General features: G+C 40.0%; 1 protein-coding gene across 2 annotated transcripts; it reads right to left on the bottom strand.

The window, feature by feature from the left end:
• Window positions 1-2787: 2787 nt before the first annotated feature.
• Window positions 2788-11803, bottom strand: adad2 (adenosine deaminase domain containing 2). Of its 2 annotated transcripts, none has more exons than XM_068601060.1 (11): window positions 11665-11803; window positions 10676-10841; window positions 9319-9451; window positions 8709-8838; window positions 7707-7835; window positions 7038-7185; window positions 6689-6859; window positions 6351-6562; window positions 5176-5404; window positions 3398-3530; window positions 2788-3276 (listed from the first exon to the last, which is right to left on the bottom strand). In XM_068601060.1, exons 2-11 carry the CDS (start codon window positions 10825-10827, stop codon window positions 3166-3168), a joined length of 1548 nt encoding a protein of 515 aa, XP_068457161.1. In that variant the 5' UTR covers window positions 10828-10841; window positions 11665-11803; the 3' UTR covers window positions 2788-3165. The 2 variants fall into 2 exon arrangements, with proteins under 2 accessions (XP_068457161.1, XP_068457162.1); XM_068601061.1 differs by lacking the exon at window positions 11665-11803 and adding an exon at window positions 11549-11596.
• Window positions 11804-12084: the final 281 nt, after the last annotated feature.

The following is a 12084-nucleotide window of genomic DNA, read 5'->3' as shown; positions in this document are numbered from 1 at the left end:
TATTTTGTCACCACTGTTTGTGAAAGCGGAATCATCCTCGTGAGATTAATCGATTACAATCCTGGACTTGATATCTGTTATCTGTGTTCGGTGTTGCTGTCCAGAGTGGAGCAACTCTGCATCAGTTGGATTTACAGCCAAACCCAAATCTATTCCTCCACGAGCACTCGTACCGTCGGTCTGCTCAGTCAAGTCCAGCTCCACGAACAGCACATCGGCCTCCTCCGACTCGAGCCAGAGGAACTCGTCCTGCAAGAGACCAGACCTGGGTGAGGAAGCAAAGCATCGTGACTCCAGAGCAGCTCACCATCCGTCTGCCAACACTGAAATCGTTTCAGCTCACCGACGAGCCAAAATGATGAGAGACAATGATAGAAAGTTCCACAGCGACACAACATTAATACCCACACTACATTTGTCAAAGTAAATCTTAGTCAAATTGAAAAAAAGAAATGTACTCAATCTAAATAGAGTAAATTATGCTCTTGCTTTAGAGTTAATAATTAGGAGTATTTGTTATTCTATTCAGTGTTTATATTTAAGTCTACATGATGATAATTCACTGGATTTCAATCAATTTGTATATAGAATTGTTATAAATTGGATTCAATTCTAAATATAATTCTACACTTTATAGAATTGGATTCTCTTCCATCCCATAAACAGTCCGGCGTGGTGAGAGGTTTCAAGAGGTTTCATGGCGGAGGAAACAGAACTTAAAGAACCGTGATGGGCGTGGTCACGCTGTTTTACACCAATAGATTTTATTCTGAATATTTGTTCCTACTCTACTGGCTACGCCTAGTAATTACGCTCCAAAATGATGAAAAATACTACTTTGGAGGAAAATAATAGTAACCGAAAAGGACTCGCCCGTTTTTCCTGTGCATGAATAAAAGCTAATTTGTAAAAATGTGTTTTGAGAGATAAACCACCATGGGTTATTCTTTTTTTAAGATGAAACTTTTTTAATTCTACTCTATTATTAAGACATTTAGGGTTTCAGTCAAATGTTATAATTCATCTTCAAGATTCATATGAAATAATGATGATCAGTTTTAGTCAGACATAACAGTCCCTTGGCTGCCAGAATCACTGTGAAGGTCACTGCATTTATTAATGAGGCTGCACTGGCGTTAAATAATGACATGAAAGCCGTGGCAATTGAGCATAAAAGGACATCATTGTTATTTCGTAAAGGTTTCCTTTACCATCCGACGGCTCAATTTAAGTTAAACTATTCTCAAACCACACTTGAGAAAACGTCTGTTTTTCACATCTGATTTGTTTTTGTTGTTGGATCTTTAATTATCTTTTAGGCCTTTTTGTGAATTCCCTGACTCTCCCTCGCGCCCAGACACGCTCCTCAGGCCCAGAAGCTCCGCCTCCACAGAGGGCAACGACCCCGACACCTGGATGGAACAGCCACTTGCTTGGCCAGCAAGAACAAAGATGAAACACACAAGACCAGGCGCAAGCATTTGCATACAGACACATGCAGACATGCAAATTCCAGAAACTGCCATGAAATCTTGAAAAGAAAAAAAAAAAAGCAGCATTAACATATATCGTATTTCAATAAAGAGATATGAAATTAATTGTATTGTATTCCATCTTCATTAGGTAATTTTACCATGCAATTCTATTGTTTTGTGTTTTTGCTAAATATTGTAAAAGAGCCTGTAATTATTTAGACATGAGTAGTTGCATCCGTTCCAAGGAGGAGTTGGTTGCCAAGCAACTGGTGAGTGGAGCCATGGTGACAATGGACCGTGGTATGAGGAAATACACATTTTAATTTAAGATGATGCAAGGCTCGCCGTGTTCCCGTTTCACCTCGATTTGTGACCAAAAATGTGTATTTTATAGGTTAAGCTAAGAAATTAAGATCCAGTCTTTCCTTAATCCCTTCAATAGGATGATGAGCGGATCACACCATCGATGTGTGACTGCTGACTTGTTCATGTAAATGCTGACACCTTTCTAGTGATGAGCATGTGATGGCCCAAAATAGTTTGTTTTAAAAATACCACTGACTTTGATTGGTAGCATTATGGAGACATAACTGGAGTCCATACACTTGTCCCTATAAAGTTTGACATGTATGTGGGTTAGGGTTGCTGGTGTTTTAATATGGACTGTCCTTGACTCCTGCACAGTGTAAAGCTCACCCAGAGGCTGGCAACACCTGGTCTCACAAAACCTACTTAGCGACCAGCAAAGGTGTTGAGGTCATAGTTTGGGAATTGCACCAGTTCCAGTTTAACTAATATACTAAATCAATTAAGTGTCAATAGACTGCCGAGCGGTTCCAAGTGTTATTATTGTTGGTGCTGCTGTCACAAAGACACTCGGGTGGCGTCTCTGTGCCGTGAACCAAACATTCATTTTCTCGGGCGATCCCACCAGGTGGCAGACAGCAATGCAGTGTGAAAGCCGGGCTTCTAGGGAACCAATCTAAATGCTGGTGGTGTCTTGTTTCTAGTGTTATTACGCTGTGCACTCAATACTTACTTTATAAAGAAAAAATTAAATAAAAACTACCACTTAAAGCAAACTGTGTAAAACAGCTTAAGATTGATACAAAATACTGTGTGCTTCCAAATGATCAGATAGATTAAACAAAAAGGAAAAAGATACGAAATTTGAGGTGTCAACATTTTTTTTTAAAAATTGTATTTAAATTACTGAGTTAAAGGAGACTTTAAGAAATAAAATCAAATTCAATTATACTGAGATACTATTTATTTTGAAAACAGGATTTATTACCTTTAAAAAAATCAATAAAACTAGAGTGGACATCAAGGAAGTTAAAACGTTGGTCATTCAGCTCCGGGTTGGTTGGCACATGAACACAAATGTGATAATGGGTGATAATGCAGCTCAATTCTACTTGACAGGAAGAAACAAATGTGGACCTATAAACCATGTTTTTCCACCCACAACCCATTCAAATTGAATATTTCACTGTGGTGTACAACAGTAGGGTCTCGTTTATTTTTCTCAAACACCTACACAGACTGAAAAGAGCAACATTATACATAAACAGAACTAAACTGAACTGAACTTACGGTTAAAAGGTTGAATATGAAGTACAGAGCGAACAGCAGGAAACAAACTCAAGAGGAACTTAAACTTCTTCATGTAACGTCATCAAGAGCACGTTCAAGTGCTGAAGCAGTCCACCAGCTTTTTGGAATCCCAAGGACCCGCCTGGTTGCTCAGAAACCGCTGATTGACCAGATCTTTGACCGTCTGGTAGACGACGGCTTCCACCTGGAAAACAAATCATTCACAACTTCATGCATCACATTTGTCTGATAACTGCAATGATGCAAAGTTGTTGATGTAACGATAGCTCGCACACACATACACACGCACGCACACGCACACACACCTTGATGCTGTGGTAAGTGGGAAGCTCCAGCAGATAGCCATGCCCACCCAGCTGTGCAACTCGGAGGAAATAGCTGTAGAAGGCTCTCTTGCAAAGTCTGCTGGAGAAGCCCGGCCCACTCACAGATGGAGAGCTGGGAAACAACAAAGTGCAATGAATGCTTCCCTTTACTGCCATCAATCGTCTTTCAAACACTGCGTTATATATTATCCAACCTCATAACAATGCCTTGGTTTTTTTAAAGAGATTATCGAATCCTTCGCGTCCCATATTGTTGAGATAGGAGCTACAGACACAATTTGACAGTATGTTGTATCCAGTTGCAATATACGATACAAATACATCCAAAAAGCTGTTGTGGTTATTATCGGTGCAACAAGCAAGTCAAGCCCTTCGTGCTTTGTAGTACGTGTAACACACACTCCTTCACCAATGATTCATGCAGAAGCTCGCCAGTTAATTCGCAGCACTGAGGGGAGGCTGCTGCCTCTTCAAGCATCCACTTGTAAGACTAAAAACTGTAAATGTGCGTTTAGTGCATTGCTCTTAACACTGTCCACCTCTAACACTATTTTGGAAGATGCAGTCTCCGCTTCAGGGGTTTTGTTGGGCTGAGTATTGGAAAAAAAAAAAAGTGTTTGGCAAGACAATTCTTATGTGCTGTTACAGAAATAATGTAAAGTGTGTTCTGGCTGAGAGATGGAAGGGTTTCCCACAGGCAGCACTTACCACTGCTGCTACTCCTGAGGGAAACCCTGGAGAGGATCCCTGAAGAGCAGACCAGCAGTGAGATCCCAGAGTGAAAATTTGGGGTGGTATCGAGGATATGACAGCATCGACAGAAGCCGGCACTAGCAGATGGCTGTGCAGGGTGATCCATGACCACCACAATGTCTACAGCCTACTATATTCCTTTCTCCTGAACAATTCATTCCACATATAATGTTTTCTACTACGCAAAATCAAGAGATTTGAGTGCAAGTCAAGGTTTTTATGAAGCAATTATTAAAGAAATCCATTCATAAAAGAAGCTTAGATTAATTGGCATGCTACTTTTACATAACCAAATTAAAAAAGTCTCAATGACAGCAGAAGCTTCTTCTCCTTGAGGTGTCACACTATAATTTGTATGTTCTTTTCAGTAGATGTTCTTAGCATCCTTTCAATTTGTCTTCGCCTCCCCGTACACGTTTAATGTCCTGTATTCTTGCCCTTAAATGTATTCTCTTCTTTTTCAGGGAGCCTCTTTTTCATTGCCTATTTATAGGTTATTGTGCGAAACGTCCTGCGGAGCTCATCCTGACACTTTAAAACACAATGTCGCCCATAAAACGAATAGTTCAGGCTGCAGGACGGAAGCTGAAATACGGAGCAACACTGCGAGCGCCAAGCACGATCGCACAATCTATTTCTGGCTGTAATCGCTGCCCAAGGACAACACAGCCTCCAGTGAGAGCCACGTCTGCGTGACACTCCAACTACTGGACATCAGCAGTTGTCTGCAGCTTCAAAACCGAGGCATGGCAGGAGCCCCAGGCATCGCTGAGACCGTCAAACAAACACACTGCATCAGGCACTGCCAGCAGTTCCAACCCTGGAACTGGCTGCTGGAGTGTAAATGAAGTAAGCCTTAGTCAGCTCGAGACTCATACAGGACATTATATAAAAAGGTCCCACATTCTGAGGCAGGGAAAAGTTAGTGAAATTTGAACATTATGCAGCTTGCAGAAAGACCAAGCGCTGGAGATGGATTTATTGTGCGTGCGTTTGTATCCTACCCATCAATGACAAAGCCCTTGCCACTGTCCAGAACTTCAACGCCCTTGTCTCCGAGGCACCAGTTGACACTGAGATCACTATGGGCGGTCTCAACAGGCCCCACCGAGTCGTCACAGAGGAAGAAGATGTTGTGTTTTCTGTAGGACGGCGGCAGGAAGTCTTCCCATCCATCCCCGAGTCGCATGTTGGCGATATCAGACACTTCCTCATTTAAGAGCTCCTGAACTCCTAAATAAACCACATTTGCATCTCAGCATTTGCACAGTAATTTAGAAACAGGTGAAATAAATGAAATGTCTAAAATAACATATTGAAAATAAATCCATGTCAGCTAGTACAGCTTCAAAAACATCTCAATTTCTGCATGACAGCATTGGAAATACAACATGTGTTAAACTAGGCTTTACACTAAAGTATGGTAAAACGAGTGCAACCTCCACCTAGAGTTAAAGTTTAAAATAAATACAGAATTAAACTTTAAAATGTAATTTTGGAAAATATGCTTATTTTCTTTCCTGTCAAGAGTTAGAGGAATAGATTGATTCTACCCTCATGTCTGCATGCTAAACATGAAGCTACAGCCAGCAGCCAATTTGCTTAGCATAAAGACTGGAGAAACAGCCACTCTGCCTTTGTCCAAATGTAATGCAATCTGTCTACCAACACCTCCGTTATGTTAGGAAAAGATTTCATGAGGTACTTTCTGAACAATTCTTCATTGAGAGCAGAAAGCTTCTGGCTGTGACTTCACATTTAGCATCTGAGAGTCTTCTTACAAAACTCACTAAAATAACAAAATAAGCGCATTCCCTAAAATATCTAATAGTTACTTTATATACAACATGAAGAGCATTGAAAAAAGGTAAGAAAAAAACATAGCATCAAAGGAATATTTGTAATGTAAAAATATAGTGGAGTTATGTCATCCTGAGTAAAATTAAATCGCTCTCCTGTGTGTGCGCTGTAATTCGAGTGACTCAGTGCTTTGATGACAAGGCCAGGCCGGCCTTGCATGCTACTTCAAGCATGTTACTGCATGTGAGACCCTCAACGCGGAACCATAGCCCCCTTCCTCCGGTTCCCCCGGGTAAACACCGTTAGCACTGTAGTTCAGCCATGGCGATGTTGCGAGCCGTGTGGAGACACGATGTGAGATGGGATTGAGCACCTTTACCTAGCACCATGCTGCTGATGTAAAGCGGCTGGATGAAGTGGCTCAGTAATGCACCCTGCACCCCAGTGACAGTCCAGCGGCACAATTTGTCACTACCAGACATGCAGCAGACTTTGGCCCCCCACACACTCGGGTCAAGACTGGCTACAGGGACCAGCGGGCCCTTGGCATGACACTGCAGCTTCATATCTGTTGACATATTCACAGGGTCCCTAAAGAAGACAGAACGTATTATTATCTTCAGGGAAATTATTAATAGGCTAATAACGATAATGTGTTTTACAACATTTGTAGGATGCATTGCTATCAACAAAGTACAAAGAGGGGAAGAACAGTACTTGAAGGAGAAGTTCTTCGCTGCTCCTTCAGGACACTGATTGGTGTAGAGATGCAGACTAGTGTTGGGTTTGAGCTGAAGCTGATGGCTGTCTGCACTACTCTCAAAAACACAGTTCTTCTTGGCCTTTGGATCAGCATCAAAGAACAGCAGAAGCTGTTTGTACAGAAACCTGAAAATACAATTTTTAAACCGACACGTTCAATCTACGAGAAGCACCATCAACGGCTGCTCCAGGCTGATCCGCTCTAACAAGAGGAGGGAAGGACCATCATGACTGAAGAAAAAGAATTAGCTATACATTTTATTAGTATTTTTTATTCAGACTTTGTAAATTAGCAGTTTTGTACCTTTTGAGAGCCCGTCTGGCGATGATGATGGCATGGCAGTCATGGACCATTGTTCCATTGTAGCAAAGCCACTTGCTGCAGCATGAATGGCCAGCTCCCAACGCCACCACCTTGTAATGCTCACAGGGACCATCTGCTGTGTCCAGCACTTCAGGAGGAAAAAGGTGTGTGAAGGGCATTCAACGAGGTGAAAAAGCAATGACACATGTTTAACAATATATTTGAAATGCTTTGATTGAATATAAAAGAAGCAAACAAGAGTGAAATGCCTCCGAAAGGACTTGCCAGTCATAGTCTATCTTTGAATAAAGAAAAGTAAGAAATTACAGCACTACGGCATTAAAATGTCAAAATCGTGGTTGGCAATGGAAAGCATGGGGATAAATGATGTTACTATTCTGAGCGTGAAGCAACATTCTGACAGTACATGAAGATAAACAGAAATGTCTCATCTACAATACTGTAAATTATCCTAAAGATCAAAAGTCAATGTCTTTCTTTTATAGTCTAACTTTATTCTTCTATGTAGATGGACAGTATTTTTATACAGCTAATCAAATCTAAAATAAAGTGTGATGTACCATATGCAGAGCAGGCAGACATTTAAAAAAAAGTAGAAAATAAATATATGAATATAATGAAAATCCAATGTGTATTACACTAACATACCTCGTATCAAGACAAATGCTGCCATGTGGCTCTTGCAGCTGTAGAAATCCAGGCACATCTTCAGGAGGCTGTCAAACTTCTCACTACTTACTGCTGACATGGACTTCTTGTGCCAGTCAGATCTCCAAACTGGAAGACAAAAATGAAACCAAAAGACAGCGATGTATAAGGAATAGAATGTATTTTGGACATCACAATGTTAACGCTGTTCTGAAAAACCTTTTAGATGCAAGTGATGAGAAGTATTGCTCGCCTTAAGCATGTATATAATATTATACTGCACAAAGTGTGCTGGGTAGTTGATTGACTTAAGATGTATGACCTTTTTGTTTTGTCTAAAATAGTTTTCACTTTTTTTTTTTTTTTTACTTCGATCGCAAAGTCAAATTAAGTGGTTCAGATAAAAAAAAAATATATATTATAGACTGTTGCTTAACATTGCTACAATATATTATATAGTTCAGTACATGAAGATATACCATCTTAAATGCAATAACAGAATTGCATTTCTATTTTATTTTCTTTGCCTTATGCAACAACTTTTATTTTTCCCTGGAAATGTAGCAGTGGGTCTGGCCCAGTATTATGAATGTAGCAGACAAACCTAAACATCTAGTTACAAGGACTGTAGTTGTAAATTCTTTTGAAGACACTTTTGTTCAAAGCAACTCACAATAAGTGCTTTCAGCTCTTGTTTTAGTAGTGGGAGCATGAGGTGTGTAAAGAGATGATTCTCAGTCTATGTAGAAAGATGTGTAATGACTGCTGTCCTGACTTTAGGACTGAGAAGAGCCTCGACCGAAACAAGTCACAACTCGGTTCTCGGAGTGAACGGAAAGCGAATGGTCCAGAGGACACGATCCTTGTTCGTTTTTCTGTGTCTTTTAGGAAGGAGCAGTTCTTTACCAGAGACGACAGCTTAGATGTAAGCTGCAACAGGGAGCCAGATTATGATTGGATCATGAATGCTGCCATCACACACTAAGAGTACTACTACTGCACCGTCAGTCTTATCTGGATTCTTGAGATCCTTGATCTGGTCCAGGATGAGCTTTTCATCCGAGCGTATGATTGCAGCGGGTGACGTGCCACGGGGAGACAGGGCACCGTGGTCATCATTAAAGTCTTTATCCTGAAAAAAAAAAATCATTCTGATGGTTTCGCACATGTGAAAAGACAAGACGCACAAATTAAGACCAATTAATGTTGACAATGTGTGGTTCAAAGTTCAGATAAAGTGACTGCTGGTGATTTTGAACCCCTCCAGATAGCTGGAGCTGGAGGTTACCTTTTAGGCGTTGCTATACTTGCCAGTCAAGTAATCTGTTGTTAATTATCACAGGTGTTGAGATTTCACTTTCATGTCCAATTTTCAAATATGGCCAAATACAGTCATTTATTCCCACAACATTTCAGTTTGTCTGTGAAGGATAGCGTCCACATGACAGCAGGTGATTGCATATAAAAGGTTTCATATAAAGTTTTTCCCCACGAGGAAATTGATGATTATCTTTTTTTTTATAGATTAAATAAATGTAAGAAAGCCTGGACAATAACCCATTACATCACCAAAGACATGGAGAACCCTGATGTTGACTCTCTCTTCATCTACCTCATCTTCTAATTGGGTGTCTCCGGAATCAAGTTTATCTTTGCGCAAGGGGATGAAAGCGCTCTCAATTCTGGGTCCGCAACCTCTTTCGGAAAGTAGGAGCTCATGGTCTCCGGAAGCAGGAAGATCCTTCCTACGATGGTAACAAACAAAGAAAAGATGTAATATTAAATAAAGCAGCTAATCCTTCAAAATGTCTAAATGACTGTAAACGAACATGTGCACATCCCACAATATCACAAAGCTGGCTAAACAGTTAGAGAGTATCTTTAATGAAATAAGGCTCATAATATATTTTCAATCAATAGCAGCTACAGTTCTGAACAGATTCTTGCGATGGAAGGAGGGTGAGGCTCAAGAGCAAAGCATCATTACAAGGCTCACGATTGCCTCATAAGCCCTTTGCCCTTACCTGTATGTAGTGAGTAGAAGTGAATCAAAATAGCCTGTGGACTCACAAATTGGATCACACCGCTTCATTTATGTTTCATATTTTCAGCTGAACAACTTTTTGGGGATATGTTTATGTGTAATTTAAGATAGTTTTTTGGTTCCCAATGTCATAGTTGACAGAAATGAAAAAAAAAGAGACACGATGACAAAAGGACCAAAGGTTGAAACCAGATTCAAACCAACTTGAATCTGACATGATGAGCTACTGGATTGTCTCCTGTGACTATGGAAACTCTCATTAATGAGCTGCAGGAACCGACAGTGTGTGTTTGCCCAATTTGGACGGGACATACTCGCCAACAGGCTCCTTACCGGCCCCATCTGAAACCGCAGTAACAAGCAGCCACAACAAAACAAAAGTTGAATTGCTGATGACAGCTTGGTTGCATTGAATCAGAGTGCACCCCAAAAACGAAAAAAAGGCCTAAAGTGAAATAGGGTCAAGTCAGGCCAAATACAAAAGTTAGTCATATTTAAAAACAAGGTTAATGTGTCACCATTGAAATGAGCTCAAACATCAAGGCATACTCTGAAAAATTGGGAAAACAAGAGGGTACCAGAATTCTATAATATAGTATAGTTTATATATATATTTGTTTTTTTACATAAAAAAATTAATGGATCGTTGCTTCATGCCCAAAATAGTAACATCACTGCACTTATCACAGTGCTTGCCAGTGCTAACCACAATGTCTGACATTTTTTTTCTTTTCCTTATATAAAAGTCCTTTCGGTAGCATTTCACTGTAGTTCTTCTTTTTGTCTTTTGTTGTTTCACCTCTTATTTTTCTTCTTAATCGTCAAGTAAAACACATTGTGCATCCCCCTGGTAGGAAACGTGCAAACAAATAAAGCCTGCCTTACTTTTCCTTGCACAATACAATACTGACAACTTTTTCCTTACCTCAGTCCAGCAGCACCACGATAAACCGACACATCGTCTGTCAGCTGTACCTGAGGACTGCGAAGGTGCAAACTTGAGTCAAAGTCTCGAAGAGACCGAAAACAAGCAGCGGTCTTTTTTGGGCTGTACTTCAATGCTTTCTGATCCGCCATGATTTTCTTAAAACCTGTAAAAAAAAGTGTCAAAAGTCCAACTGTATCACAATGACAAGAATACTTGCTACATGCTGCAACAGAAAAAAATGTAATTAAAAAAATAATAATTAACAAATCTGAAATAGATCATTTTTAAAACAACTTCAAATTCCACAATTTGCAAATCATTTAAAACATGTTTTACTTGACTCCATACAAGAACTGGGTGAACTGAACTAAAACGAGCCGTTCTTGTTTGTGTATTTTTATTTATTAAACGGATGTCGGATTGAAGAGATAATATACACTCAAGTTATGTTTCTGCGATTTTACAGTTATCAGGAGTTCGACACAATTAACACAAACTTTAGTATAAATAAGCGTTTTCTTTAACGCTATTAAATGAAACATGTGTCTAGACTATTTTAGTGTCCAGTTTCTCAATCATGACGATTTGTATTAGTCATAAACAGTCCATTTAGATAACAGGACAGGTGGGACATCAGGTTTATAACTGTAATCAGCAATACCATTATTGTTTTTCTCAGTACTTTCCGCCAATGTTAACTTTAAAAATTTAATTGAGAACGATTAGCCGGTCACAAAATAACCTATAATATGGCCAAACGCAGTGTAATGTTATATAACGTTGGTTGAATACACTTAACGCAGTCAACAAAGGTGGACGACATTAAACGCGACACCCAGTTAGCAACGAAACTAACACCAGTTAGCTTACTGATCCAAACGGACTAAACATGGCGGACTTCGTCGACGCCATTCCTGCTCCAACAGACAACGCCGCCAGTCCGAGAAAAACAAACAAACACATTGTACATATCGGTTCATGTTTACCTTCAGGCCAACCCCAGAGCCGAGAGGGACGAGCTAACGTCCACGTGTCTGGATTCAGGTCACGGGGAGGTGACGCCGGCAGCCTTGGAGGTCAAAGGTCAAGTGGAGGAGCGAATAGGTTTCAATGCATTTGGTGCTTTTGCAATCAAGCTGCGTGTTTATATGATAATATGAACAAACCTGCAGCCTAATATAGTGGTTTTCAAATGGGGTTACGTGTTCCCTGGTGGTACGTGAAGGCACTCCAGGGGGTACATGAGATTTGTAAAAAAAAAAAAAAACATATTTTAAATTAGCATTCATTCAAAAATCCTTAAAAAAATGTTATTTAATAAATATTCAAGAACACGTACAAGTGTAAGTTCATAAAATGAATTTGATATATTCTATATTCAATAAGACACCGATGGCACAGTGCTG

The sequence above is a fragment of the Clinocottus analis genome, unplaced genomic scaffold, assembly GCF_023055335.1.
Source record: "Clinocottus analis isolate CAN_PGR_092001 unplaced genomic scaffold, fCliAna1.0.p SCAF_5, whole genome shotgun sequence".
In the NCBI taxonomy this organism is placed as follows: Eukaryota; Metazoa; Chordata; class Actinopteri; order Perciformes; family Cottidae; genus Clinocottus; species Clinocottus analis.
This window is presented reverse-complemented; position numbering and strand designations above follow the sequence as displayed.